This window comes from Lynx canadensis, chromosome A2, assembly GCF_007474595.2.
Source record: "Lynx canadensis isolate LIC74 chromosome A2, mLynCan4.pri.v2, whole genome shotgun sequence".
In the NCBI taxonomy this organism is placed as follows: Eukaryota; Metazoa; Chordata; class Mammalia; order Carnivora; family Felidae; genus Lynx; species Lynx canadensis.
This window is the reverse complement of record NC_044304.2, coordinates 21,277,497-21,303,420: the sequence shown is the minus strand read 5'-3', so window position 1 is coordinate 21,303,420 and position 25,924 is coordinate 21,277,497. Positions and strand designations below refer to the sequence as shown.

Here is a 25,924-nt window from a genome sequence, read left to right as displayed (position 1 = left end):
TATTTTTGAGACAGAGGGAGACAGAGCATGAGCAGGGAAGGGCAGAGAGAGAGGGAGACACGGAATGTGAAGCAGGCTCCAGGCTCTGAGCTGTCATCACAGAGCCCGACACGGGGCTCGAACTCACGAACTGTGAGATCATGACCTGAGCCACCCAGGCACCCCCAGGCAGTGCACTTTCTTAAGCTGTGTGGTTGGGGGGTGGATGTTTATTGTTCTTTAAACCTTTTTTGTGATACAGGTTGTGTGTATATATTTCACAATTAAAAAACAGTGCTGGAAAAACAGATTGTCCCAGAGGCAATGCCTGATAAATGAAACAAGAATCATTGCTGGAGGCCAAAGCCTGTTGTCAGGGGGTCTCTCCTTGGAATTGTTCTTGGCTCCACCTTTGCTTGTTGTATGCTTCGCATCTTGGCTGTGTGTGTTCTAGCACAGATTATGCATTTGGATGGTATTTAGTAAATGCTTAGAAAAGAAATCAAAGCTCAGAGAGGCCACACAGCTTTATGAATATAGATGGGTCAAAAATACAACTTGGATCTTTCTTGGTTCAAAACACACACTTTTGTCTCTTCCACCCACTGCCTTCTCATTATGTCACTTACACATAAAAAAGTAATTAACTTTAGTATAATAACCAGTTTGCTATACTTGCTTACTTTTATTTTCTGATAGCTCCTTATGAGACTTTTCCCTGTGGTTTTTTTTTTTTTATTTTTTTTATACTTATTTATTTTTGAGAGACAGAGAGAGACAGAGTACAAGTGGGGGAGGGACAGACAGAGAAGGAGACACAGAATCCAAAGTAGGCTGCAGGCTCAGAGCTGTCAGCACAGAGCCTGGGGCCAGGCTTGAACTCACAAACCGTGAGATCATAACCTTAGCAAAAGTCGGACACTTAACCAGCTGAGCCACCCAGGCGCCCCGACTTTTCCCTGTGTTTAACAGGCCTGGTGATAGTGGCACTATTGTTTTATTCATAATACTGTTTTTTATTTTTTTTTTTAATGTTTGTTTATTTTTGAAAGAGAGAGAGAGAGAGACAGAGCATGAGTGGGGGAGGGGCAGAGAGAGAGGGAGACACAGAATCCAAAGTAGGCTCCAGGCTCTGAGCTGTCCACACAGAGCCCAACATGGGGCTTGAACTTGTGACCCATGAGATCATGACCTGAGCTAAAGTCGGATGCTTAACCGACTGAGCCACCCAGGTACCCCTATTCATAATATTAAAGGGAAGGTATTTAATCTTTCCCTATTAAATAGGTGACTGGCATGTAATTGCTAAAGACGTTCCTTTCTATTTCTGGTTTTCTAGGAACCTTGGTCATAAACACATGCTCACATTTACAAAATAATTTTTCCTTAGCATTGGATGATCATATGATTTTTCTGTCTAAGCTTATTAATGTGGTGCATTTCAGTGGTAGATTTTTTTTCCTAATGTTGAATCATCCTTCTGTTGCTTGCTAGGGTAACTCTTACTTGACCATAATGGTATCTTTTGAGTACCCAGCAGAATAGCATTAGTGAATATCTTTTTAAAAATTACCCACCTTTTTATTGAGATAAAAGTGACATATAACATTATATTAGTTTTAGCAGTGCAACATAGTGATATGATATTTACATACATTACAAAATGATCACCACAGAAAATCTAGTTAGTATCTACCACCACATATTATACATTTTTTTTCTTGTGATGAGAACTTTTAAGATCTGCTCTCTTAGCAACATGCAAATGCACAATACATGGGATTATTACTACACTCACCATGCTGCACATTACATTCCCCAGGACTTACTTATATTTTATAACGGGAGGGTTGTACCTTTTGGCCACCTTCACCCATTTCGCCCACTCCCTGCCCCTGCTCTGGCAACCACCAGACTGTTCTCTGTATCTGTGAGTTATGGCTTTGTTGTTGTTGTTGTTGTTTAGATCCCACATTCAAGTGACATCATATGATATTTGTCTTTTTCTGAATTGTTTCACTTAGGGAGTGAACTCAGGGTCTGTTCATGGTGTCACAAATGGCAGGACTTCCTTTTTTTTGCATTTTTAATTATTTTGAGAGAGAGCGCACGTGCTTATGAGCAGGGAAGGGGTAGAGGGAGGGAGAGAATCTCAAGCAGGCTCCACACTGTCAGCATAGAGCCTGACGTGGGGCTTGATCATGATCCGAGCCAAAATCAAGAGTTGATCGCTTAACCGACTGAGCCACCCAGGTGTCCCAGGACTTCCTTTTTTTAAATGGCTGAATAATATTCCACTCTGTGTCCATTCATCTATCCATGGACACTTAGGTTGCTTCCATTGCCTTGACTGTGGTAAATAGTGCTGCACTGAACATGGCAACAGTAGGTGCAGATGTCCTTTCAAGTTAGTATTTTTGTTTCTTTCAGTTAAATTCCAACCAAAGTGGAATTGCTGGATCATATGATAGTTCAATTTTTAACTTTTTGAGGAACCTCGATACGCTTTTTCCTAGTGGCTGTACCAATTTACATTCTAATGGTGTACCAGTGTTCTCTTTTCTCCACCACCTTGTCAACACTTGTTATTTCTTTTCATTTTTTTAAGATTTTATTTTTAAGTGATTTCTATACCCTTTGTGGGGCTGGAACTTACAACCCCAAGATCAAGCGTCGCATGCTCTACCAACTGAGCCAGCCCGGTGCCCCCACACTTTTTATTTGTCTTTTTGATAATAGCCATTCTAACAGGTATCTCTAATGAGGTAATATCTCATTGTGGTTTTGATTTGGTATCAAAAGGTAAGGTAACTCTTTAATTTTGATGCACTACTGGCTATTCTAATGCCTACTAAAATTCTAGGATTAAGACATTAATATTTCTCAAGTGACCTCAGCCATGTTCTTTTTGGTTTGCGTTTTGTCATTGTTCTGGTTACCTTGGAAACAGTCAGACTGGTATTTGCATGCAGGAGTTTCACTGGGCAGTGCTTTTTGGGAACAGCTCCAGGGTGCGGGAAGGTAAAGGAAGCAGGATTGGGCAGAGGGAGAAGTTGAGTTGCAGTGCGGATGTAACAGAAGTTTCTTCCAGCCCGCGGGGGAGCCTTTTAGCTGGCGTGGCACTTGGAGTTGTCCCTAATTGAGGGGTGGTGGCCACACCTTTGTACTCCCTCTTTGGTCAGTGGTTAGAAGTGGGCTACTGCTCCCTGCCCACTCACATAGAGTGGGACTTCGGGCAGGGTGCCTCCTAGTGAGAGGGTAGGCAGAGGGTAATTCTGGGATGCCTTACAGCTGAAAGCCATAAGCTGCCAACACTGCCAGCAGCGGGGAGCGTACGGGCCTTAATCCTGAAGAGGGGGATGTGGGTGGCATAGTTCAGGTGGAGAAGGGGGCACAGACCTGCTGATCTCTGTGCCAAGACCACATCCTTAGTTCCGCAGGGAGCGTTGTGTGCTTCAGGATCCCGTCAGCAGTGGGCAGTGCTCACGTGCCCTTTCCCCACCGGTGTCCATCAACAGGGCTTCTCTCCGTTTTATGTGGAGAGGAAGATTCGCTAGTGTCTTTGAGTCTCTCCTGTTTATTAGCGGAATTGTCAACCATGATGAGGGAATAAAAAATCATTACATTGAAGTATAGCATTCACACAGAAAAATAGTTGAAGAGAGGGGTCTCTAGGCACACTTAGACCCCACGGTACTTAAAGAACTTAGAGATGTATTCATAGTACACTTTCAGCCCTCTGAGGAGTCCCAGACATGGGAGGGTATCCACCTCATGGAAAGAACATTGCCATCATGCTAGTTTGGTGGGTTTTAAGGGGACAAACTGTAGTTTTGGAAAAGATTCACTATCACTGTCTAGAACTTTTCCAAAATAGATTATTGAATAGCTGATCATCAAGAATCACCATGGGTTCTTAAAGTCAGTCCTTCACTTCCTTTATTGATAGCCATGTGGGACTCTGGAACAGTGTTGAATTAACCCTGAAGGTAATCTGCAGATAATTCAGGTCGGTGCTTGATTTGGGCAGAGGGATAAGCTCCGCGATGGAGCTGTCATAAGGATAAGGCATTTCAAGGCGCACTCAGACAACCCTAAGCTTCAGAATATGTAATGGTGGATAAGCTTGTTCCCCTCCCCCCCCCCCCCCCCAGTAACCCAATTTTGGAAAGACAGAGTGGAAAATGACCATTGTAAACATTCATTTCTCTTCACTCCCCAGTTATGATCAATGGAAAATACTGCTGTCCAAAGATATACTTCAACCACCGTTGCTTCTCAGGGCCATATCTGAACAAAGGAAGAATCGCTGAGCTGCCTCAATGTGTAGGACCTGGGAACTGTGTTCTAGTCCTCAGAGAGGTGAGATTCTTGCCTCGGGCTAGAGAACTTGGGGATTTCACAGCAGCCTCAGAGACTCGTGTACACAGGAGTCCGCCCTCCATAAATGTGGCAACTCTGGGGTTATTGGAAGCAGCTCACTCTTTTTATGTATTGTTCCACAAACCAGACACATCATTACTTTTGCTTCCGAGGGAATATCACCTAAGCATTTCTCCACATACAGCAGCAGGTTCACCTCTGTCAGCATAGACAGGTCTTTTGTCAGAGGCCACCTGAGCACTGTGCAGGGATGAGCAGGGGCATCGTCTGGGAGTCAGAGGCTGTGTGGCGCTCACGGGGACCATGAGACAGCTGCTCGCCGGCTGTACCTCCTGAGCTTCCCAGCCAGCCGCCGCGCGCTGCGCACAACAGCTAAAAAGACTGTTGGGATTTTTAGTCTGTGGGATGGCAGGGCAGGGTCTGGGGAGGCCGAGCGTCTGTGTATACCATGACTGGCAAAGGATTTAGAAGCATATGCCAGAGTAGTTTTTAATTCATGGTGCCTATTTCTTCCTGACCATAATAATGTTTTGAAGGTCTAAGAGGGTGTGATCTCCTAAATGACATTCTGGGGGATAGCAAGATTCTAATGGTCTGCTTTTCTCATTCCCAACCCGTATTTCGGCTTTAAAAACGGAGCACAGGTCCTCACTTTACTTATCAATGCAGCCTATAAACCCAGTCGTGTCCTTCGGGAGCTGCAGCTAGACAAAGACTCTGTGTGGCATGGATGTGGGGAGGTCCTAAAAGCCAAGTGAGTAGACTTTTCTGCCCTTTATTCTTATTTGTCTTTAATGGGCCATAGAATTCCTTCTTTCATGAATAATGTTAGTTATGTTCCCTCAGACAGTTCTTCAACTGTTTGTGGTGAAGGACCAGGTTTGTTTTCTTTTTTAAGTTTCTATCCTGTCGTAGGCCAGCACTGTTATAAAATACGGTAAAAATGAGGTGTAAGAAATAGGAAATTGAAAGGACATAGAACGCAAAAATAATTTGTTTTTAGATTTAAGAGCCATAAAATTACTTTTGCAAATTACTGTGAAAGTTTAAAAACATTTGCTCTTGTTTTCTGACCTGGTCTTGCCATGCATGGATGGGGGACAGTTAGCAGGTCAACCTGGTCCATGACCACCCTCTGAGGATCACTGCCCAAGGGTAAAGAAAGACTTCCTAGAAGTCACTTTGCTTTTAGTAGTTAGTGAAGAAGCACCTATGTGAAAACCTTAAACTGAGGAACTGGAAAACAAGAGTCTTATTTGCTACTATAAAAATTCAGTGCTTAGCTGTCATAGCTACTTAAGTGATAAATTTGATTTAAGTACAATATGCATAAACTCATATTCAGAATCCTCAGACTATAAAGGGCATAGACTCTTCTGAAAAGCAAAGATATTTTTCAGGTCTTTGAATGCACTTGATTTTTTTCTGGGTAATCACTAGCCCAGTAAACTTTGTGTCTGGCATCTCCCACGGCAGATACAAAGGAAAGAGTTACCGGGCTACTGTTGAGGTAGTGAAGACAGCGGACCGGGTGACCGAGTTCTGCCGGCAAACCTGCATCAAACTGGAGTGCTGTCCTAATCTCTTCGGCCCACGGATGGTTCTGGACAAGTGTTCTGAGAACTGCTCTGTGCTTACAAAGACCAAATATAGTGAGTCAGGTTTTTCAAACTTGTTAACTATAACAGCTGGCCATACTTTATATCTTGGAAAGTTTTTATTTTGCAGACCTTCACCTATAGCAGAGGTATGCAAACTGTTTCTGTAAAGGGCCAGATAATGAATATTTTAGGCTGTTGGTCAGATGATCTTTATTGCATATTCTTCTCAGTTTTATTTTTACTTTTTAAAAAACACTTTTAAAGATGGAAAAGCCATTTTTAGCTCGAGGCCATGAACCAGATTTGGCCCACAAGCCCAAGTTTGCTAACTTTCACATACAGTATGTATATAAATTAGCTGTTGCATTGAATAGGATATGTAATTCATTCATACAGTGTGCAAGTATTTATTGTGTCTACTGTGTGCCACCACTGTTCTAGCACTGAGATTGGGATGCTACAGTAAAGAAAAAGAAAATTCCTGTCCTCATTGAGTTTACATTTTAATGTGGGAGATAGATAATAAACAAGTGAACAAATAGAGATAGGTACCGTGGAGAAAAGCGAAGCAACTTAAGCGAAGTAGGGGTGTGAGGAAGGCTAGGGTGGGTTGCTGTTCACAGATGGCTAGAGAGGTCTTCATGCAAGGTGTCAAGCCAAAGGAAGCAAGAGAGCCAGCTATGTAGACCGCAGGGTGAGAGTGCTCCAGGCAGGGGGCAGCCGGAGCGCGCCTCGCGTCTGCCGGGAGCAGCACAGAAGCTTGGGTGGTTGGGAGGCATCAATAACAGGAGAGGAGGTGGCTGTGGGCCTCACTCAGAACTGTCAAAACAACACCTGTTCCCTCTCATTGCTTATCTTCTCCCATGTGAAACTGCACCCAAAAAAAAAAAAAAAAAAAGTCATACAAGATGAAATTTCCAATTTGGAGCCTTGTCACGGCATTGTTGCCCAAAGACAAAATTCTGATCCTACCCTTCCTTAAATTTTACAAGCCCTGATGTCACTTGGGAGACTTAATACAGAGGAAGATTTTACCTTGTTAAATTTGAAGATTTCTTTTAGGGACCTCTAATCCTGTGCCTCTTAAGCTTTATCATGCATGCAGATCAGCGGAGGATCTTGTTAAAATGAAAGTTCTGATTCATCAGGTCTGTGGGTATCTGGGATCTAAATGTGTCTGCTTTTCCAGCGAGCTCCGAGACAGTGTGTTTGATGCTGCTGAGCTGAGGTCATTTAGCATGATGAGCTTGCTAATCAATGTTTGAATCACAAAGTCATATAGGAGCCTAACTTTATCGTTTCTATTTATATTTGTTGGACTAAAAAGCAGGGATTGTCTTAGCTTATTATTGTGTCAAATTCAGCACTAAGTTTAGCACATTGCAGGTATTAGTATCTAAGTGAAATATATCTGCTCTCTAAATACATGTATGTCACTTTGAGCTTATGGAAGATATGTGGATTTTATTATGCTTTTTGTCTAAATTTATTTTTTGTAATGATAGAAGCCTAGACTTTGGAGAGAGTGTTTATAATTTTTCCCAGTTAGTAATTTGAGTGATACCAAATAGATTTATATATTTTAGAATTCATTTTTTACAAAAAATTACATTCTATTTTGTTACTACTTTAATAGGTAACATATATATTTAAAATTAGAATATATATGGTTCATTTTTGGAATTGTCTTTGTATTCTAAAATTTATATGAAAATGCACAGGATCTAGAATAGCCAAAACAATCCTGAAAAAGAAGAATAAAGTTGGAGAACTTACTCTGACTTCAAGTTTTACCATAAAGGTTTAGTTATCAGTAGTGGGGTATTGATTAAATAGTTACACACAGTGATGGGACAGAACAGAGAGCCCACAAATAGACCCAAGTTTATGTGGTTACATGATTTTCAGCAAAGATGAAAAATGTAACAGGGAAGGGAAATTGTCTCAACAAATGGTACTGGTACAATTAGATTTCCAAATCAAAAAAACAAGAACAAAACTCCTTGGCCCCTACCTCACTGTATATGAAAACTAATTCAAGGTGTATCACAGACCTAATGTAAAAAGCTAAAACTATAAAGTTTCTAGAAGAAAATAAGATAGCCTCAAGATCCTGGGGTAAGGAGAGATTTCTTAGGGAGGATGCACTAACATAAAGGAAGAAATCACCAAAATTAAAAACTTCTCAGAGAATTCCTCTCCAGAATAGAGCAAATACTCCCACAACTCAGTAGTAAGAGAAGTGTGGCAGCAACAGAAAGCTGGTGGTTGTACGACATTGTGAATAAGCTAAATACCACCAATTGTGCATTTGAACATAGGTTAACTGTATGTGACTTTTACCTCAATTTTTTAAAAATTAAAAAGAAAATGTTCTGGAATTAGATAGTGGTGATTGTCACCAACATACTGAATATACTAAAAATCACTGAATATGTACACTTTAAAATGATGGATTTTATATCGTGAATTATATCTCAATAAAAAAGAAGCAAAAAGAGAAAACCATTCTAAAAATGAATAAAAGGCTTGAATAGGCACTTCACAAAAAAGATACACACATGGCCAATAAGCACATGAAAACATGCCAATACCATTCGTCCGGGGAGATGCAGATCTAATCTATAATGAGAAATTACTGCACATCCACTAGATTGGCTAAAATGAAAAAGATTTGACAGTCCTTCAAGTTGGCAGAGGTGTAGAGCAACTCATACATTGCTGGTTGGGATGTCAAATTATGCAACCCTTTTAGAAAACTGGCAGTTCCATACATCTATGGTATGGTCCAGCAGTTTTACTCCAGGAAAGTGAAAACATGCCCACCAAAAGCCTGTACAAGAATGTTCATTGCCACATAATAACAGCCAAAACCTGGGAACAGCCAAGATGCCTGTCAACAGGAGAATAGTTAAACTAGTATATTCTATACAATGGAATGCTGTTCATCAATAGAAGAGAATGAACTATTTATACGTACTGCAGCATAGGTGAAACTCAGGAACATTATGCTGAGTGAAAGAAACCTTGTCCCAAAAATATCTACTGAATGGTTCCATAGATGAGGCAAAACTAATCTATACCAACAGAAATTAGAATACAGTTGTGGTTGCTTCTGGTGAGGGGGACTGACTGGGAAGGGACCCTGGGGACTTCCTAGGTTGATGGAGGCATTCTGTATCTTCATAGGGGGAAGGTTAATTCAGGTTTATGCATTTGTTGGTACTAATTATACTGTACATTTAAGATCTGGACAGATGAGATTACTCCACAGGATGGAGTTTAACCTTAATCAAATACACTGTACCTGTTTTCTGCTGTGCTAGTAGAATCTCTTGCAGTGCGAGGTGTACAGAAGTCATGAAGTTGTCTCATTTTTCTTTGTCATTCACATTTAGCACACTATTATGGAAAGAAGAAAAATAAAAGAATCGGAAGGCCACCTGGTGGGCATAGTAACTTAGCATGTGCCCTGAAAAAAGCCAGTAAGAGAAGGAAGAGACGGAAAAATGTTTTTGTCCATAAGAAGAAACGCTCCTCTGCATCTGTTGATAACACCCCAGCGGGCTCGCCCCAGGTATGAGATCTGTGAGGTACTGTCTTGTCTAGAAGCCAAGATTTACCGCTCTGTAGTCCAGACACAGAAGGAACACCCGCAGGCCTCTCTAACTCAGATCCCTGCTCAATAGAAGGTGGTTTTGTGACCTGAGAGCTGGTTTGTCTTGAATTTCAGTGAGACTTTTCTCTCCATTTCCTCTAGGGAAGTGGAGGTGAAGATGAGGATGATCCAGATGAAGGCGATGATGATTCCCTAAGTGAGGGCAGTACATCTGAGCAACAGGACGAGCTACAGGAAGAGTCAGAAACGTCCGAAAAAAAGTCATGCTCTTCCTCTCCCACCCAAAGTGAGATATCTACATCGCTGCCTCCAGACAGACAACGGAGAAAAAGGGAGCTTCGCACTTTTTCATTTTCTGATGATGAGAATAAACCTCCTTCACCAAAGGTACCATTTTTAAAATGCACTGTCATTTTTTTCTCTCTCTAGACTTGCCCTCTGAGAAATGATTGTTAATGATGTTGTCATTCCATTTATTTCAGTGGCTGCTTATTTTAAGTCAAAAAAAAACAAAGTTTCATTGCTAATTTATCTGTAGTAGCCTGTCATTTAGTTTAGGGAAAACTGCCCTTTTTTTTTTTTTTAATACTATATATGGTCCTGTAGAAATAAGTTATTTATCCTTTTGATTCTTGTTAAACTATTTTGTTTGGTGTATTTAACATACACATATATGCATATTATATAACATACACACTATAAGAATGGCAGTTAAGTTACTGTTTTAAAACTGGGTTGTAGGTGCACCTGGGTGGTTCAGTGTCTGACTCTTGGTTTCGGCTCAGGTCATGATCTCACAGTTCATGAGTTCAAGCCCTACATTGGGCTACATGCTGACGGTGTGGAGCCTGCTTGGGATATTCATTCTCTCTCTCGCTCTCTCTCTCTCTCGCTCTCTTAATTAATTAATTAATTAATTAAAAATAAATATATTAAAAAATAAAACTGTATTTTAAATGTATTGCATGAACTGAAGCAGTAAATGATTTCTCCTTATGATTTAGTTAAGCCTTCTCTCTTCCCAAGTAGCATCCCATTTGCTTCAGCACCCTACCAGAGACTGAGTTGAAATAAACCAAGGAACAAATGGGAGATTTAAAAACCATTTTTCTCTGTTAAATTGTCCAAATTATTTGTGCTGAAACTTCGAGATAAATTCTTCCCCATTGGTATTTCTTATTATCAAAGACAAATATTTCCTGAATACCTGACGTATATGGACCTTGGCCATCTTTGCTGGGAGAAATCATGCCCTAAAACCACTTTAAATCTTGCCTCAAAGGGTTATGGATTTCTATAGAGAGACTTTTTTTTTTTTTAGAATAAGATAGCTCTGACATCTTTTGGTTTGCTTTTGTTATGGGGACTGAAGGAAATAAGGATTGAAGTTGCTGAAAGGCTTCATCTGGACAGTAACCCCCTGAAGTGGAGTGTGGCAGATGTTGTTCGGTTCATCAGATCCACCGACTGTGCTCCATTAGCAAGAATATTTCTAGACCAGGTAATTTTAGAGACCTTTGATTTTCATTAATTTGTCTCTTTTGCAAAGGACTATGGATGTAACAGCAATTTATTTACAAGTCGGAAGAAAAATATTTCTATCCAAAAGGAAAGAAATGTATTTCCTCTTTTACGAGTAGTAGAAAGATGATTTTAAAAGGCTATTGAGCTGACTTGTTCCACAGTTGAAGCAGATTATCATTGCATTGCCATTTTTCCTAAGACTTTGTTTCCATCCCCCAAATATTTAAATGGCTTAAAATCAAGCATGCCATGCTTAATTGTGCTCTTCTTTTCCAAAAGAATGACTTGCTTGTTTTTAAAAATAATTAACATCTATAATGTGTTAGAATCTAAAGTGGTGATCAGTTTGGAGGCAAGTTTTCTGAAACGAATAATCTGTGACCTTAAATAAATACTAAATTAAATTTTGTTTGGATAATTGGGGAGATTCCAAACTGAACATGTTTGAAGAGCTCATCAGCCTTTTATGAATGTTACAGAGTAGGAAAATGTTGAAATTTATAATTAATATTTTCTTTCAGTTTTAGAAAGAGTTCTCTAAAGAGATGTTTCTTTGGCACATCTAGTTGCCAGTTACAAAACTAGTTTGTTTATTGAATTTCTGCAGAGCAAAAAGTGTAGAATGGTTTCTTATCCTTGGTAAAAGTTTGTCATTAATTCTGAAGACTCATTAGTATGGAGGACTGTGAGGGGCACTTAGGAGAAACTGTGTGATACTTGTTTAAAGGGGAAAAATTATAAAGGAAAGCACAGGGACTCTGATTTTGACACAAGCCAAAGTGAACAGGGGCTGACTTGATGGAGCTGCCATCCATGTGCACATCATAGATAATTTGTATTTTATGCCTTAACAGGAAATTGATGGGCAGGCCCTATTGCTCCTTACCCTTCCCACTGTTCAAGAATGCATGGACTTAAAATTGGGCCCTGCCATCAAACTCTGCCATCACATAGAGAGGATCAAGTTTGCTTTCTATGAGCAGTTTGCCAACTGAGAAGGACAACCAAAGTGAGCTGTGTCTTTGAAGCACAAATGCAGCGAATCCTTCTCCCCACTCTACAAGTGGCGCTGACACGGTCCTGGGGCTCCGGGCCCTGCAGACGTCGGCTTGCTCTCTTTGCACTTTCAGGGAAGGAGGACCCACACTGAGGAAGCAAACACTGCACAGAAGTGGCTCTCCTGCCAGTGGAAATGTGGGCATCTGTTGGTCAGCAGATTGCAGTTTTAAAAAAAATAAAGGTTGTGAAGAAAAGACTCCTGTAAGAAGAATAAGCATTTCCAGTGGTGTGGCCTGAAAACAAAGAATAATCTAGGCTGCTGGAAAGCATCCTTATGGTTGTTTTCTTTTTGTTCTGTTCCTTCCCATTGTAGAGTGAACTTTGTTCTCTGCTTTCCCTTTCTTGGAAAGAGAGGACATAGCTTTAAGTCAGCACTGATTTGGGACTGTGCCTAAGGCACATCAGTGCTTCATTGTCATTGTGTTTTTAAGCTTTTTTAAATTAAAACAGTTCATTTTGGGGATGATTACGTGGCTCTAGGGTTTTGAATGTACAGTCACACTTTGATCCATTTTAAAAGCTATTCTTAGGAGTTCCTTTGTTTACTACCTCTGTTGATGATTGAGCTTACAGCCATGTATAAGGTTTTTTGTATGATGCCATTTTTAAGCAACATGAACACTAAATCTATGACAGAAGCTGGAGGGGGAAAAAAAACACTGCTTAAAAATCACATGCGAGCACTTACACAGTTCCTGACCTGATGTGAGAACCCTACTGTCATTGTTTCCTGTCTGGAGCCAGCGTGGGCTCCCGGTTTTAGGTGGTCTCTCAGAGATTGTGGGCATTTCCATTTAGTTGCTCTCTTGCTGTCAGTTCTCAGAGGGACTTCAGTGGCTTTTATTTTATGTTTACTTTTCTCTACAGTTGTCTGTTTCCTTTCTAGAGTCCTCACTTTGGGTAAAAATCGGTAGGTGTTCCTTGGACCTACAGTAAGCCCATCTCCCTTTCTTTCTTGGGGTCTCCAGCAGATAGAGTAGAAGTACAAGAGAAAAAATGTTTCAGGGGGTGATGCAGAGCACGGAGTTTCTGTAAAACTGTGTCCTCATATCCTCAGTGGCTGCACAAAGATTGAGAGGTGGTTAAGGATTCTGGAAACCTCTTTGCCTAGTCACATTTACATGTCTTTTTGGTTAAACCTTTAAATGGCATGTAATCTACAAGCTGAAGGTTCCCACTCAGCAGTTCAACAACTTGGTTTTCTTTTCGGTGTTTCTCTTGGCCCGGCTCAAGTTGACATGAAACTACAGGCGAATTTTCACTTAAGACAGCACTGCTAGCTACTATTAAGTAATGGCATTTGCTGTACCATTCCAGCTGAGACGAATGAGGAAACACACACACACGTAGATTGCTTCCTTTAAGTGGTTTGCATTGCTGAATGTTTTGTTTTTTAATTATCCTAGTCACCCACAAATTTATAACCTAATCACTCATCTTTAGGATATAAAAATGTTTTAAAACTACAAAACTGAGTAAATTCTCAACAGCTATACAAATATAAGGTAATACTATTACAGATTTAAACGGACTGTGATACTTCCCTTTTCTTCCTCTCCCCCATCCACACCAGTTTATAGACATTGGCAGACATTCTGTGGTCTGCACCCCTATCTTCATTGGATCATTTATGAACCACCTTAACTCAAGCCTCCAACCAAATCATATATTAAAGCATCCACTCTTTGCTTAGGTTAGCACCATGTAGACCTGGAAAGAAGCTTCATTTAAATAAAAATTAATATGTTGGAACTTACTCAGAGATCCAAGTTTAAAAAATGTAATTAATTCTGTGCCCATGGAAGAGAAACTTTTATATATATATATATATATATATATATATATATATACACACACACACACACACACACACACACATACATATACATACACACTAATTGTTACATATATATAACAATTATAGTATATATATGTATATACTATATATATATGTGTATATATATATAGTGTGTATATACATATATATATATATACACACACTAATTGTTCCCAAGCATCTTATATATATATACATATATATATACATATATATGTATATATATATAAGATGCTTGGGAACAATTAGTATAGAGTAGATAGAATTGGGGGAGGGAGGTGTACCTTACACAATTAAATTTCTGGAGAGCTCAGCAGTTAAGGCACTAAGGCAAAGGGGGTTCCTTAAAGAAGATCAATGGAAAAAAAATCGACTTAATTAACAATGTTGTTTTATTTAGGGAAATGAGATTTACTTCCTATGAGAGGGAATTTACCAAATTCAACAATGAATATGTTATATTGTCTTTCTTTGCCTTCTCCAGAAACCATAGATGGAAGGGGGGCAAAGCCCCTGGAAAGGTGAAACTCACGGCCCTGAGTAGTCTTGGATCTGGATGTAGTCCGGGCTCAGCCGGCTTGTCTGTCTATACCATGATTATTCAGGCTCAGCTTTGTCTTTGAGAGAAGCTGACTCGAAGTTGGGTTTCCCTTAATGTTTCTTGTGTTCCTCATAGTGAGATATAGTTTCTCAGGCAACCTCATTAAAGAGAATTATATACCCCTACCCCACTCCCAGATATCAAATGAGAGAGGATAATTGTTTGGGAATTTGGTCCAGGGCTTTTTTTTTTTTTCTAATGTATAAAATTTAGACTCCATTTCCCTTATAAAGCTGCTGGGGCTTGGCTGGACAACATTGACAGTCTGATTCCTGTGATTCTGAAACACAGATTTTAAACCTGATAATAACTCACCATGTTGGGATAAGATGTTTGTATATTGCACATAGGTACATGGTACATGAACTTTGTTTTTTAAAGGTATTAACCTCTTAAATTTATGAGAGGCACATTGTGAGGGGCTGCATTTGTCTGAATTTCACCTTCAGCTGGCCCCACAGCTGCCTGAGGTCAGAAAGTTTTCCATGATCCACTTTTTGATCCTGAATTAACAAGCTTGGAAACAGGTGAATGGACTTATATCAGCCCCCTGGAACTTGAAGTTGACTGACCACTATTAGCCCATGTTAGTGTGTTAGGGAAATCTTTCATTGCACGTGAAGATTTGCTGTAACATTTTGACTATATTTTGTGGGCTTCTGGGAACTGTGCTATTTTCCTTTGTAAACTGCCCTCATCCTTCTCATTTGAAGGAGAGTTGAGGTGTCTAATGCAGGGGATGCATTTAATGGGGCTTTACTTATCTGCCTTTCTTTAGCAATGTAGGTGGCTCTCAGCATCTCTGTTGTAGATACATGAGGTCAGGGAAGGATACCTAGCAACCTCTGGAAGAGATGGGCTTCTTGGTAAATGTTTATTGAATTACGATAGAGGCAGATGTGGAAAACCAATTCAGAACTTGGCCTTTATATGCCTCTTCTCCTGGAAGTAAAATTATTCTCACTGTGAGAGAGAGGGCCTTGGACCAAAGCTTCCTGAGGACTTGAATATATTTTACTCACTCTTGTATTAATCCTGTCACTAATGTGGCATCTGAATACAGATTACAAGCTTTAGGAGGCCTTAGGTAGAGTAGGACTCAGAACCATTCCCCTGTCTCAAGCCAAAAAGTAGTTCTAGGGGACACACAGAACATCAGGGAATTGTTAACAGTAGGCAAGAATTATCTAGATGGGAACATGGGGAAAACTCACAGACACTTATATTTACTTGGCACCTATCACCAAAGACTTGTATTTAAGACACCATTCACTAGTTTGATTGATACCCACAGCAGCTCTGAGAGAGATGTTAGGAGCTTAGTCTCAACAGTGGAAACATGTACTTGGTTTGAACACTGGTCCTGTAGTCTAGGGGTGTGTGTGTGTGTGTGTGTGTGTGTGTGTGTGTGTGTGTGTGTGTAAGCATAAGTTCAAGTGTTCTGTGCTATCATTTGGCCTTATGAAAATAAGGGAGAAGAAGAGATTACTAACAAGTGAAGTATAAATCTTAGTGGGAACCAGGGACCCACTTTTAAAATTTGAATGTCTTGGTCCTGGGTCCACTGTAAGTAACCATGTTTTATGGTCATGGTGCTGTCTCAGAAACTGTAGAACAAAGCCTCCTGCGAAACCAAAAAAAAAAAAAAAAAAAAAAAAAAAAAGCCCCTTTCATGCAGTTATAATTCTTTCATGACTTTATTCACTTTACAATGTTCTGTTAGTGAATTTTATGATTCTCACCCCTTGTGTGAGAATGTACATACTTTGGAAATTTGAATCTCTCCAAGTAAGCCACCTGTGAACTTGGAGTTTTTGCAGAAGAGTTCTAAACTCAAAGCCCAGTGCATGTGGATCTGGTTCCAAGCTTTCCCACTTGGGGTTTCCTCTGTACTTTTTCCAGACCACATAAGTAGCCTTATTTCTGAGGGCAGCCTTTGGGGTAAAGGTATAGAAAAGGTGGTGAGCACTAAATGCACTGGAGGTTTTCTTGCTTCTGGTGTTTCAGAACTCTTGGATTTTTCACAAGAACCAGCAAAACTAGGAGAGGGGGGAATGGAGAAATAAGCCTAAAACTCCCTCCCTACTTACGTCTTTTCTGACTTAACACACTGTTTGGGTCTGGTCTGTCCTGGTGCTATGGCCTATCACAAAGGACGGTTTTAAAAGGAAACAATCTACAGCCTTGCCGGACAAGTCCTCAACACCAGCAGTCAAGTGTGGACCCTGAGCCATGGGAGGCAAGGGTCTCTGACTATTTTTGGGGACAAAGGATGATATTGACCAGTGAAATGATGCCACCATTGCTGATGGTGCCTGTTCTCACAGTGTGTGGAAGCTCAGTCCTGAGGTTTCTACGTGGTTTAGTCAACCTAACTGCGTGCTTAGCTTGGCCAAATGGAGGTGGGCAAATAGTGCTTGAAGAAGGACGAGGACAGGCTTTAGGGGTAAAATCAAGTCACAAAGCAGATGACTAAAGGGCCCCTACAAAGTTGAGACAGAATTAAAACTGGACAGTTCCTTATCTCCTTTTGCAAGAAGGCTCTAAGGAAGTGTAGTTCGAATGTTTCTTTTGAGATTTTAAAGTGCTCATTTCTTTTCCTCTTCCCTTCTTCCTTTCTTTTTTTGGTTGAATATTCTCTAAAGACAATCAGAGGCCTGCCAGGGTGGGACTTCTGGCTGGTTCCAGCCCTCTCCTTAGGCCTCTTTCTAATACTAACTTGTTGGAACTGATGCACTTTGTTTATTGTATGCTACCCTTTTTTTTTTTTTTTAAGCTGCTTGTTTGGAACAAAACAAAATGCATATTGCATTGTATCCTTCCTGCTTGCTGTTTTTCTCTTAATTTTAAAAGTTATGAGTTGAGGATAAAGTATAATTAAGGAGAAATATGCACAAGAATACCTATTAAAATAATTCCCATCAAGTTTGATGGGTATAACTTCAAGGGATTAAAAAATAACTATTTTGGATTAATATTTTGCGTGGGTTTTTTTTTTGTAATTAAGAGTGTATATAAACTTGTGGCATATTATGGCAGTTTTAAGTGGTTGTAAGAACATTAATACAGGTCTTAAGCTATGTTTAACTTCATTTGACAGCAAAGAAGACATCTTGGCCAGAGTAAATCCTTCAAAACTCTTTCCAGTGGGGCCTCAGAATCATCTCTGGAAGGAGGAGAAAGTTCCTTTCTACTTTAATAAACTGAGCCTTTCCAGAATTCTCCCCCCTTTCTGCTGTCTGACCTTTACCCTCTGGACTTAGGGACTTTTTAATTGCAGGTCAGGAAAGGTAGGAAGAGCAGAATTTCCCCACAGCGACCTTGCTCCTGGTGTTGGGGAATCTGCCCCTGATCTCGGAAGAATGCTTCTTGTTTGTCTACATTTGTCTTGGTACAGCAGCAACGGGCCTTAAGGATCCCTCCACACCTGGAAGGACAGAGCAGTGCTTTGTCAAAAACGTCATTCTCCAGCTCTTATGTGCAACTTCCCTTAGGCTGCCTGTATCTTCAAGCAATTAACAGTCTCCTTATACTCAGTCCACAGTCTCTTCTGCTTTAAGTACACATCCTCTTGTTTGATTCCCTCTGAACATGGACTGTAACTGTTGAGCATCCCCGTAAGAGACCTTGTTAGATTTAAAGGCAGTAATGCAATTTTCCCTTACCTATTTATTTTCTTAACCTGATTTTCTGTATTTTCCCATGGTCAATACTTGTGGAGAGTTTTAAATTTTATAAATTAAAATTCAGTTTAATTTAAAAAAAGTGTTGCCATGTTCTGTGTGCCAGGCGCTATGTTGGATATAAGGGTGAATAATGTAAACCAGTTCCCGCCCTCCGGGAACTCACACTCAGCTGTGTGAGAGACACATGTAAAACCATCTGATTAGCAGTATGAAAAGCTCTAGTGGAGCAGTATACACAAGGTAGTATGGAAGCCCACCGGAGAGGGAGGTCAGGCAGGCCTTAAGCACGAGGAGTAGTTCATTCAGCAGAAAAGGGAACAGTAGTACACACAGCTGAAATGCCGTTTAAGACCCAGAGCTATGAAGTGCATTGTAAGAGAAGGGCTCTAAAGAGCCAACAGCATTTCTGTTCTCTGGATAATCAGGTTAGTATTCCTGTTAGCCATGAAAGCTTTTGTGTGGCATTTAGCCCTTTTATATAATTGGAATTCATTGGTGACTATCTTTTAAGGGTAAGTTTCCCTAGGTGGAGTATCTATTGTTCCACAAATACAGCCCAGTGTCTGTTGGAATAATATGTGTACATGGTCATTAAGCAAATGCAGCAGGAAGGCTGGGGACTTGAAGGAATCAACAAGAGGTGTCTGGAGAAAAGGCAGAGGTGTTGGGAGGATAGATGGGACAATAGAGACTAGAGGCCCTAATAGAGGTAGAGAGCTCCTTCCAAGGAGTCAAGGGGTTAAGGTGGGAGTAAACGTGCATGCGAGGAGGGAGGCATTAGAGACTCTGAGAGTTACCAACAACTTGGCTTTATGAAGCACGTTCAAAATGGACATGATGGGGATATGTTGACCTATTTTCAGTATAAACCTTGTATATTTCTAAACGACCACATCTGGATTGAAATAACCATTTACATTATGCTCAGGGAAGAAAAAAAAGTCGACTCAGGCGGATTGATCAAGCTAAGATAAGCTCTTGGCCACAATATTCGTACTAACAAGGAAAATAGAAGAACGTCGAACGTCTGTACTGGAAGGAATATTACTGTGTGCAGAGCCTTGGATTGTTTGCCTCACTGCTCCTTCAGAATAATCTAGGTCGCTTGCTGAAAATGCAGATTATTCTGCTCGGTCTCAGAGCTACTGAATCGGAAACTGAGGGTGGAATCCAGGAGTGTTTTTAGTAAATTCTGCAAGCTACGATGGCTTAATCTTGGAAAGGAAAAGAATTTAGTCGCAGACGATCCCTGCTCCTGCCTTGCCGACCTGGAGCTCAGGGTCCGGGGACTCGCTCCCTCCAGTCGGTGCTGCCCGGCTCACCTGGTCCGCTCTACCTGTGGCCCGGACGCACGACCCCGCCCCCACGCCTGGCCGGAGCCCCGCCCGTGGTGAGAGAGAGCCGGAGCGGCCGAGGCCCGCCCCCACGCCCGGCCGAGCCAATCGGGCGCTGCGATCTCAGACGTCGGGTTACGCGCGGCGGCGAGTGGGCCGCGGGGCGGAGGTACCGGCTCCTGTCTCGGACTCCCGGCCCGGGGTTCGGCGGTGCGGCCCCCGCACGCAGCGAGGCCGGCCGGGCTGGCGGGCTGGCCGCGGCACCCCGCGCCCCTCCGCCAGGCCCGCCATGCAGGGCCCCGCCGGGAACGCGAGCCGCGGGCTGCCGGGCGGGCCACCGTCCACCGTCGCGTCCGGTGCGGGCCGCTGCGAGAGCGGCGCACTCATGCACAGTTTCGGCATCTTCCTGCAGGGGCTGCTCGGCGTCGTGGCCTTCAGCACGTTGATGCGTGAGTCCCGGACCCCCACCCTCCTGAGGCCCTGTACGACCACCGCAGGCCCTGCCCAGCCTCGGGGACCCTCCCGCCTCCAGAGTTAAGGCCTGGGGTGCCTTCTGCCCGCGAGCCCGGGCTGGGCATTCCCAAACTAGAGGAGGCTCTGGCCCCGACCCAGGGTCCTGAGTCTCTCGCCTTATCGCTGCAGCCTCTAGCCAGGGTTCACCCCACCTCCTTTCCTCCAGCTTGCTCATGCCTGTCTTCCGAGATACCTGCCTAAAACTAAAACTAGCTCCCCGCCCCCCCCCCATTCCCGCTACCTTGTTACCGCGACTTAAGGCTGCTCCACTTTCCAGCCTGGGGCCGTGAACCCCCAGTTGGAACAGTCCTTTGTGCCCCCTTTTAGAGTCTCTTCCTAGCCTCCCCTTCTCACTTTTAACCTGCATCTCTAAATCCCTAGTCTGATGCTGGGCTTTTTCCTGCTCTTTCACATCCCAAAGCTTTGCTATCTCCAGTTCGCTTTTAAATCCTGTTACTTTGCAATGTCTGGATTGTAAGGCCATGCATTGCGTCCCCAGTACTACTCCCTCCTGCCCCCTCGCCCTCACCTTTCCCCCCAGCTTTTTTTTCTGTTTTGGTTGGAGCAGGACCCACTCGGACTGCCTTCTTCCCCACGTCTCCTCTTTCCCCTCCTTCCTGAATAGGTCCGCCTGTTCCGTCCCTGTCCCAAGCTTTCCTAATTAAGTTGCTTCTCAGGCCTCCCCTGATGGTTCCCTTTCCCAGCGCAGTTCTGTTATTTGTATTTCAACTTTTCTTCCTTTCCACGAGACTTGGGACAACCAAGTGGCTTGCTGAATGGAGGAGGAGGTTCAGAGGGTCGGGGGAGGTCTCAGAATCCCTGTGCTAAGTCCCCGTTGGTTCTTCCTTGAGGGTTTGCTGATGGAGGAGAAAACCCCAGATGGCCCTTCTGGAGAACTAGAAGTTCCACCCTGTTGTCATGTGTGCTGTGTGTCATGGGTTTGTATTGTTTTCTTGGCGCACATCCTTACCTTCATTACAGTAACAGCAGGCTTTGGTTGGCTGTAGGCCTAGGAGTGCCCCTGTGATTGCATTTTGGGGAAGGAAGGGTTATAACTATCTGTACAGAGGCATTAATTCCAAAATGACTGGTTCTCAAAACTTCCCCACTGTGCTCACATGGGCAGAATGGGAAGTTTCTGCAGAGAGTATGCTCCTTAGCGTTAGGGAGGGGTCCTGCAGCTGTGTGCATCTTATAGCGTGGAGTTGCTAGACTTAGAGTTTTGCTTGTTATAACTAACACAGGGCTTATTTGAGTGAATTATCCCAGGCTCCAGGTAACCCCGAAGAGGCTTTTCTTGGATGCCATTTTCTTCTGGTTGTCTGGCCTTGATAAATCTTACAACAAGTGCCCAACTGTATATGTTTGCCACTTTTTCTTTCCTTTTTAGTCTCTACTTGTCTTGCTGTTTTCCCTGTTGAATAAATACCGACTTGTTCCCCCAGGAATAATTTGTGATGACTTAGCCCAAATCAGCTGCTGACTTGGGTGCATGAACTGTATGTGTGTGTTTTCAAGACATTGTGCGCGGGTCTCCACTCCCCTCCTACTTCTGTCTCCTCCAGCTGGCCCTCCTTTCTCTCTGAAGGAACTACAGGCTTACTTTGCATTGTGTTCCCTGACCTAAGATTTCCTAGCCTAGCTCTGGCTATTTCCGTGGATTTGATTAATGCCGATGGCCTGACTTATTCCTGAGGGCTTGATACTTGTGGTTGAGAGAATGAAATGTGATTATGACGGGCAGAGTTGCCCACTGCTGAGAAGTGTGCCAGGTTGCCTGTGTTCAGAGTGACGGCGCTGGCCCTGAAGCCTTCAGGGACACACTCACTTTGCTTAATCTTCGGTACGAGCACGTGTGCAAACCCCACTGCGGTTGGCGCTTTCTGTATGCAAAGACCGGACGACAGCGTGGCCTTTTGCTCAGCGTAAGGCTAGACATGGAGGGAGCGTGTGGACATGGGCACTGGGTCCTGGGACTGTGATGAGGAGGAGGGTCGGGGAGAAGAGGTAGAAGGGCGAGGACTGTGTCTGCCCTTGCTCATCTCCTAGACTTGTTGGTTCTGTCCAGAGAACTGTGGGGCTTTTCCCTCTGGGAAAAGGGAGGGGGTCTCTCAGGGAAGTCTGTGAGCGGTTTGGCTTTGGGGGGCTCTGTCTTCCCAGACACGGCGTCGGTTCCCCGGTCCAGCAGAGCTGCTGGCTAGAGTGCCAGGCTCCCATGACAGGAGCGTCCACCTTGCAGCCCTTGCGGGAGGTCTTGGTGTGTGAAGATGAGGCCACTCCATCCTTCATCATCAATTCTACCGTTTATTTTGTTGAGCATATTTTAAATTCTTTTTTTTTTTTTTTAAAGTTTATTTGAGAGAGTGTACAAGCGAGCTCACGAGTAGGGGATGGGCAGAGACAGAAAGAGAGAGAATCCCAAGCAGGCTCCTGTCAGCGTGGAGTCCAATATTGGGCTCGAACCCACAAACCATGAGAACATGACCTGAGCCAAAACCAAGAGTCTGATGCTTAACCGACTGAGCCACCCAGGCGCCCCATTGTCAAGCATATTTTAAATAGCAGTCATCTCTCCTGAGCAGTTTAACAGTCCCTACCCTCTTTGGGGTCACAGTCTTTCCCTCCTGAGAGCTTTTGTCCCCCTGTGCCATGGGCTTACTTCCTCTCTTCTCTGACAGTTCCCCAGCTCTGCGGGCAGGTACTGTCCCATTTTCCTGTCAGACCAGCTCTGTGCCATCAGCTGCACCCCCTTCTCTGCCAGACAGGCCGAGGGACTTTTCATCACTTCACATCTCTGATTTCAGTGGATCCTTAGACCACTGTCTTTGTTTCTTTTTCTACCCAGAATATCACTTTTGGTCTCCATTTACAGGTTGTTGTTTTTTACCTGGAGGTTTTTGTCCTGGAGGATGTCTTCTGATATATATATACAATCAAAATCCTCCCCTGAGATGTTAATATATATATTAATGATAATGTTATTATATGTAACAATGTATAATATATATAACATATTATAGCATAATATATAATATGTTATAACATAATATACAATATAGATTAATTTATTATAATTATTGCTACATAATATTATTATATTAATAATTAATAACATTATTATAGTATATATTAATGTCTCAGGGGAGGATTTTGATCCCCACAAGGATCTCCCATCGCAGTGCTTATCTCTGTTGTGGGGGTTTTTAGACGGTCTCAGCCCAGGTGGATGAGAGTTTGAGTGCCAAGTGATGCCTGGAGTCTTTCTTCGAGCTACATAAACACACTGACTATTATGGGCCAGCATCCACAGACATGTTTCAGTGTCAGCGACACCTTGCTAAGTAGTGAGCTTTCCAGAGGCTCCACGTAAGCTACCCTTTGTATGTGAGGAAAGCTGAACACACTCAGAGGCAAGCTTATTAAGGGACTTCCCGCTCTGGTTCTCTGGGACATCACTGAGAAGCCTTGGTGTGTGAGTAGAAAAAAATGCTTTAAATGAGGGACTTGTTGGGGGGCGGGAGAGGGGAAAATGGGTGATGGGCATTGAGGAGGGCACTTGTTGGGATGAGCACTGGGTGTTACATGTAAGCGATGAATCACGGGAATCTATCCCTGAAACCAAGAGCACGCTGTACACACTGTATGTTAGCCAACTTGACAATAAATTATATTAAAAAAAAAAAATAAGTCAAAAAATAAATAAATGAGGGACTTGTCATGACCTGCCTGCTGAGCAGTTCCTCATGTTTTGGTGGCTCTATCTCCAGTCTGTGGCTCAATGAAGTCACTCAGCCCAGAGTCCCAGCAGAGCAGAGCTGAGCAGTCCCGGAAACTCAGCACACTGTTCCCACTGCAGGGCAGCGGCCCAGCTGCCAGCCAAAGGTCAGCGTTGACCAGTGTGTGTGTTGGCATTTGGGAGTGTTTATTCCCAGGACGTGTGATGCAAAGCAAACGCAAGCCTCTTTCGCCGTGCACAGTTGAAGTTCTGGGCCAAAGTATAGACAGAGTTGGTTTTTAACACAACAAGCATTTTGAAAGCTTGGATAAATCTACCTGTGCCTATTTTCGTGTTACAGATGTGGGGACTAGCCAGCTGGGTGAGGGTGGCCGTGTTTTATAAAAATACTGCTGGCATTGAGAAATGATAGTGTTCCTGAGACCCAAAGTAACATCACAAACCAGTCTGCCCAGCCTTGAAATCTTAATCTTATACAAGAGTCCCTGGTGTTTTCTCACGTGGTGAACAGCCTCCTTATGTGTTCTGTACACACAGACCTGCTGGGACCACCCCTTCCTGGAATCACCTCTGCCTACCCTATTCCAGTTTTTATCATACAAAACGTCAAACATGCAGCAAAGATGAAAAATAACACGGTGATAATACACTATCTGCCCTCTGCCTAGTTCAGAAATTGTTCATGTTTTGCCACATCTGTTTTCTCTCTTTGTACTTTTTTTTCTTTTTTTTTTGGCCAAGCCATTTGAAGCTGAGTTGCAGCCAGGATCATACTTTACCCCGAAAAATTTCAGTTGAGTCTCCTGAGAATAAGGACAGTCTTCTACATAATCACAGTTTCACGATCATGTGTAAGAAAATGGATAACTCCACAATATCATCTAACATCCAGTCCATGTTCACACTACCCCACACATCACAAATCTCCCATAGCTGGAGTTTTTAAAACCTGTGAGCCAGTTAAGGTCCACACATAGCATTTGGTTGTGTTTTGAAGTCACTTTTACAGTAGAAAAATCTCCCCCTAAACACGCATGCACACAGACACACACACACTTACACACTCACACACTGTTTTTTGTTGTTATTTTTAATGGCCTTGCCTTTCTTTTTAATGTTTATTTATTTTTGAAGGAGAGACAGAGCACAAGTGGGGGAGGGGCAGAGAGAGAGGGGGAGACACAATCCAGAGCAGGCTCCAGGCTCCGAGCTGTCAGCACAGAGCCCAACGTGGGGCTCGAACCCACGAACCGCGAGATCATGATCTGAGCTGAAGTCGGACACTCAACCAACTAAGCCACCCAGGCGCCCCTTCTCTTTTTTTTTTTTTTTTTTTTTTTTTAATTTTAACAGTGCAGGCCAGTCATGTGCAATGTTCCATGTTCTGGAGTTGTCTGGGTGTTTCCTTGTGGTGTTTGAGCTGTTTCACTGACCCCTGTGTTTCCTGAGTATTTTCTGGAGGAGGTTTTCCATTAAGGTAACCTTTTTTACAGCAAGAACACTCTGTAGGCAGTGCTGTGTGCTTCATACTACATTGCACCAGGAAGCATGTAACATCAGGCAGTCTTGCTATTAGTAATAATAAGGCTGACTACTTGGTGGAGGGGTGAGGTTTCCTGATCTCTCCCTTGAAAAGGTACATTTTCCCCTTCACAATGAATAAATTATCTCTCTGGTGGTGGTAATACTTTGAGATCGCATGAATGTCCTATTCTGCAGTAACTTTTCACTCCGTGGTCACCTGGTAAGATAATGAAACACAGTGATGGCTGAACTGGATCTCAGGAGAGAAGGCACCTGTCTCTGGGCCTGGCACCCAGCACACTCAGTAAATGTCCGTTTCCTTCCTGCCTCCCGAGTGCCAGCCAAAGCTAAGGAAGAACTTCCCTTTTTCTTTCCCAGGCTGGTATTGTGCCCACAGGGGAAAGGAGGACGGCTGACATTAGTGTGGTAGCCGGTTAGGAGTCTTTATTTTTAGAAAGTTTTCAAGGTTTCTAAATGCTGATTTATCTGGAATAGCATGGATCCATAATGGTGATCTACTCCTTTATT

General features: G+C 42.7%; 2 protein-coding genes across 5 annotated transcripts in view; both read left to right on the top strand.

The window, feature by feature from the left end:
- Nucleotides 1-12,631, top strand: part of SFMBT1 (Scm like with four mbt domains 1) — a 131,292-nt gene extending 118,661 nt beyond the window's left edge. For all 4 annotated transcript variants that reach the window (XM_032592293.1, XM_032592294.1, XM_032592292.1 and 1 more), the window contains 7 exons: nucleotides 4,202-4,341; nucleotides 5,007-5,116; nucleotides 5,839-6,014; nucleotides 9,362-9,540; nucleotides 9,724-9,969; nucleotides 10,955-11,083; nucleotides 11,961-12,631. In XM_032592293.1, the coding sequence (XP_032448184.1) occupies nucleotides 4,202-4,341; nucleotides 5,007-5,116; nucleotides 5,839-6,014; nucleotides 9,362-9,540; nucleotides 9,724-9,969; nucleotides 10,955-11,083; nucleotides 11,961-12,101 (1,121 nt within the window). In that variant the 3' untranslated portion in view covers nucleotides 12,102-12,631. The remainder of the gene's footprint in view (nucleotides 1-4,201; nucleotides 4,342-5,006; nucleotides 5,117-5,838; nucleotides 6,015-9,361; nucleotides 9,541-9,723; nucleotides 9,970-10,954; nucleotides 11,084-11,960) is intronic.
- Nucleotides 12,632-19,912: 7,281 nt separating this feature from the next.
- STIMATE (STIM activating enhancer) overlaps nucleotides 19,913-25,924 on the top strand; it is a 53,024-nt gene continuing 47,012 nt past the window's right edge. Inside the window, exon 1 of the mRNA XM_030307002.1 lies at nucleotides 19,913-20,072. Coding sequence (XP_030162862.1) covers nucleotides 19,913-20,072 — 160 coding nt within the window. The remainder of the gene's footprint in view (nucleotides 20,073-25,924) is intronic.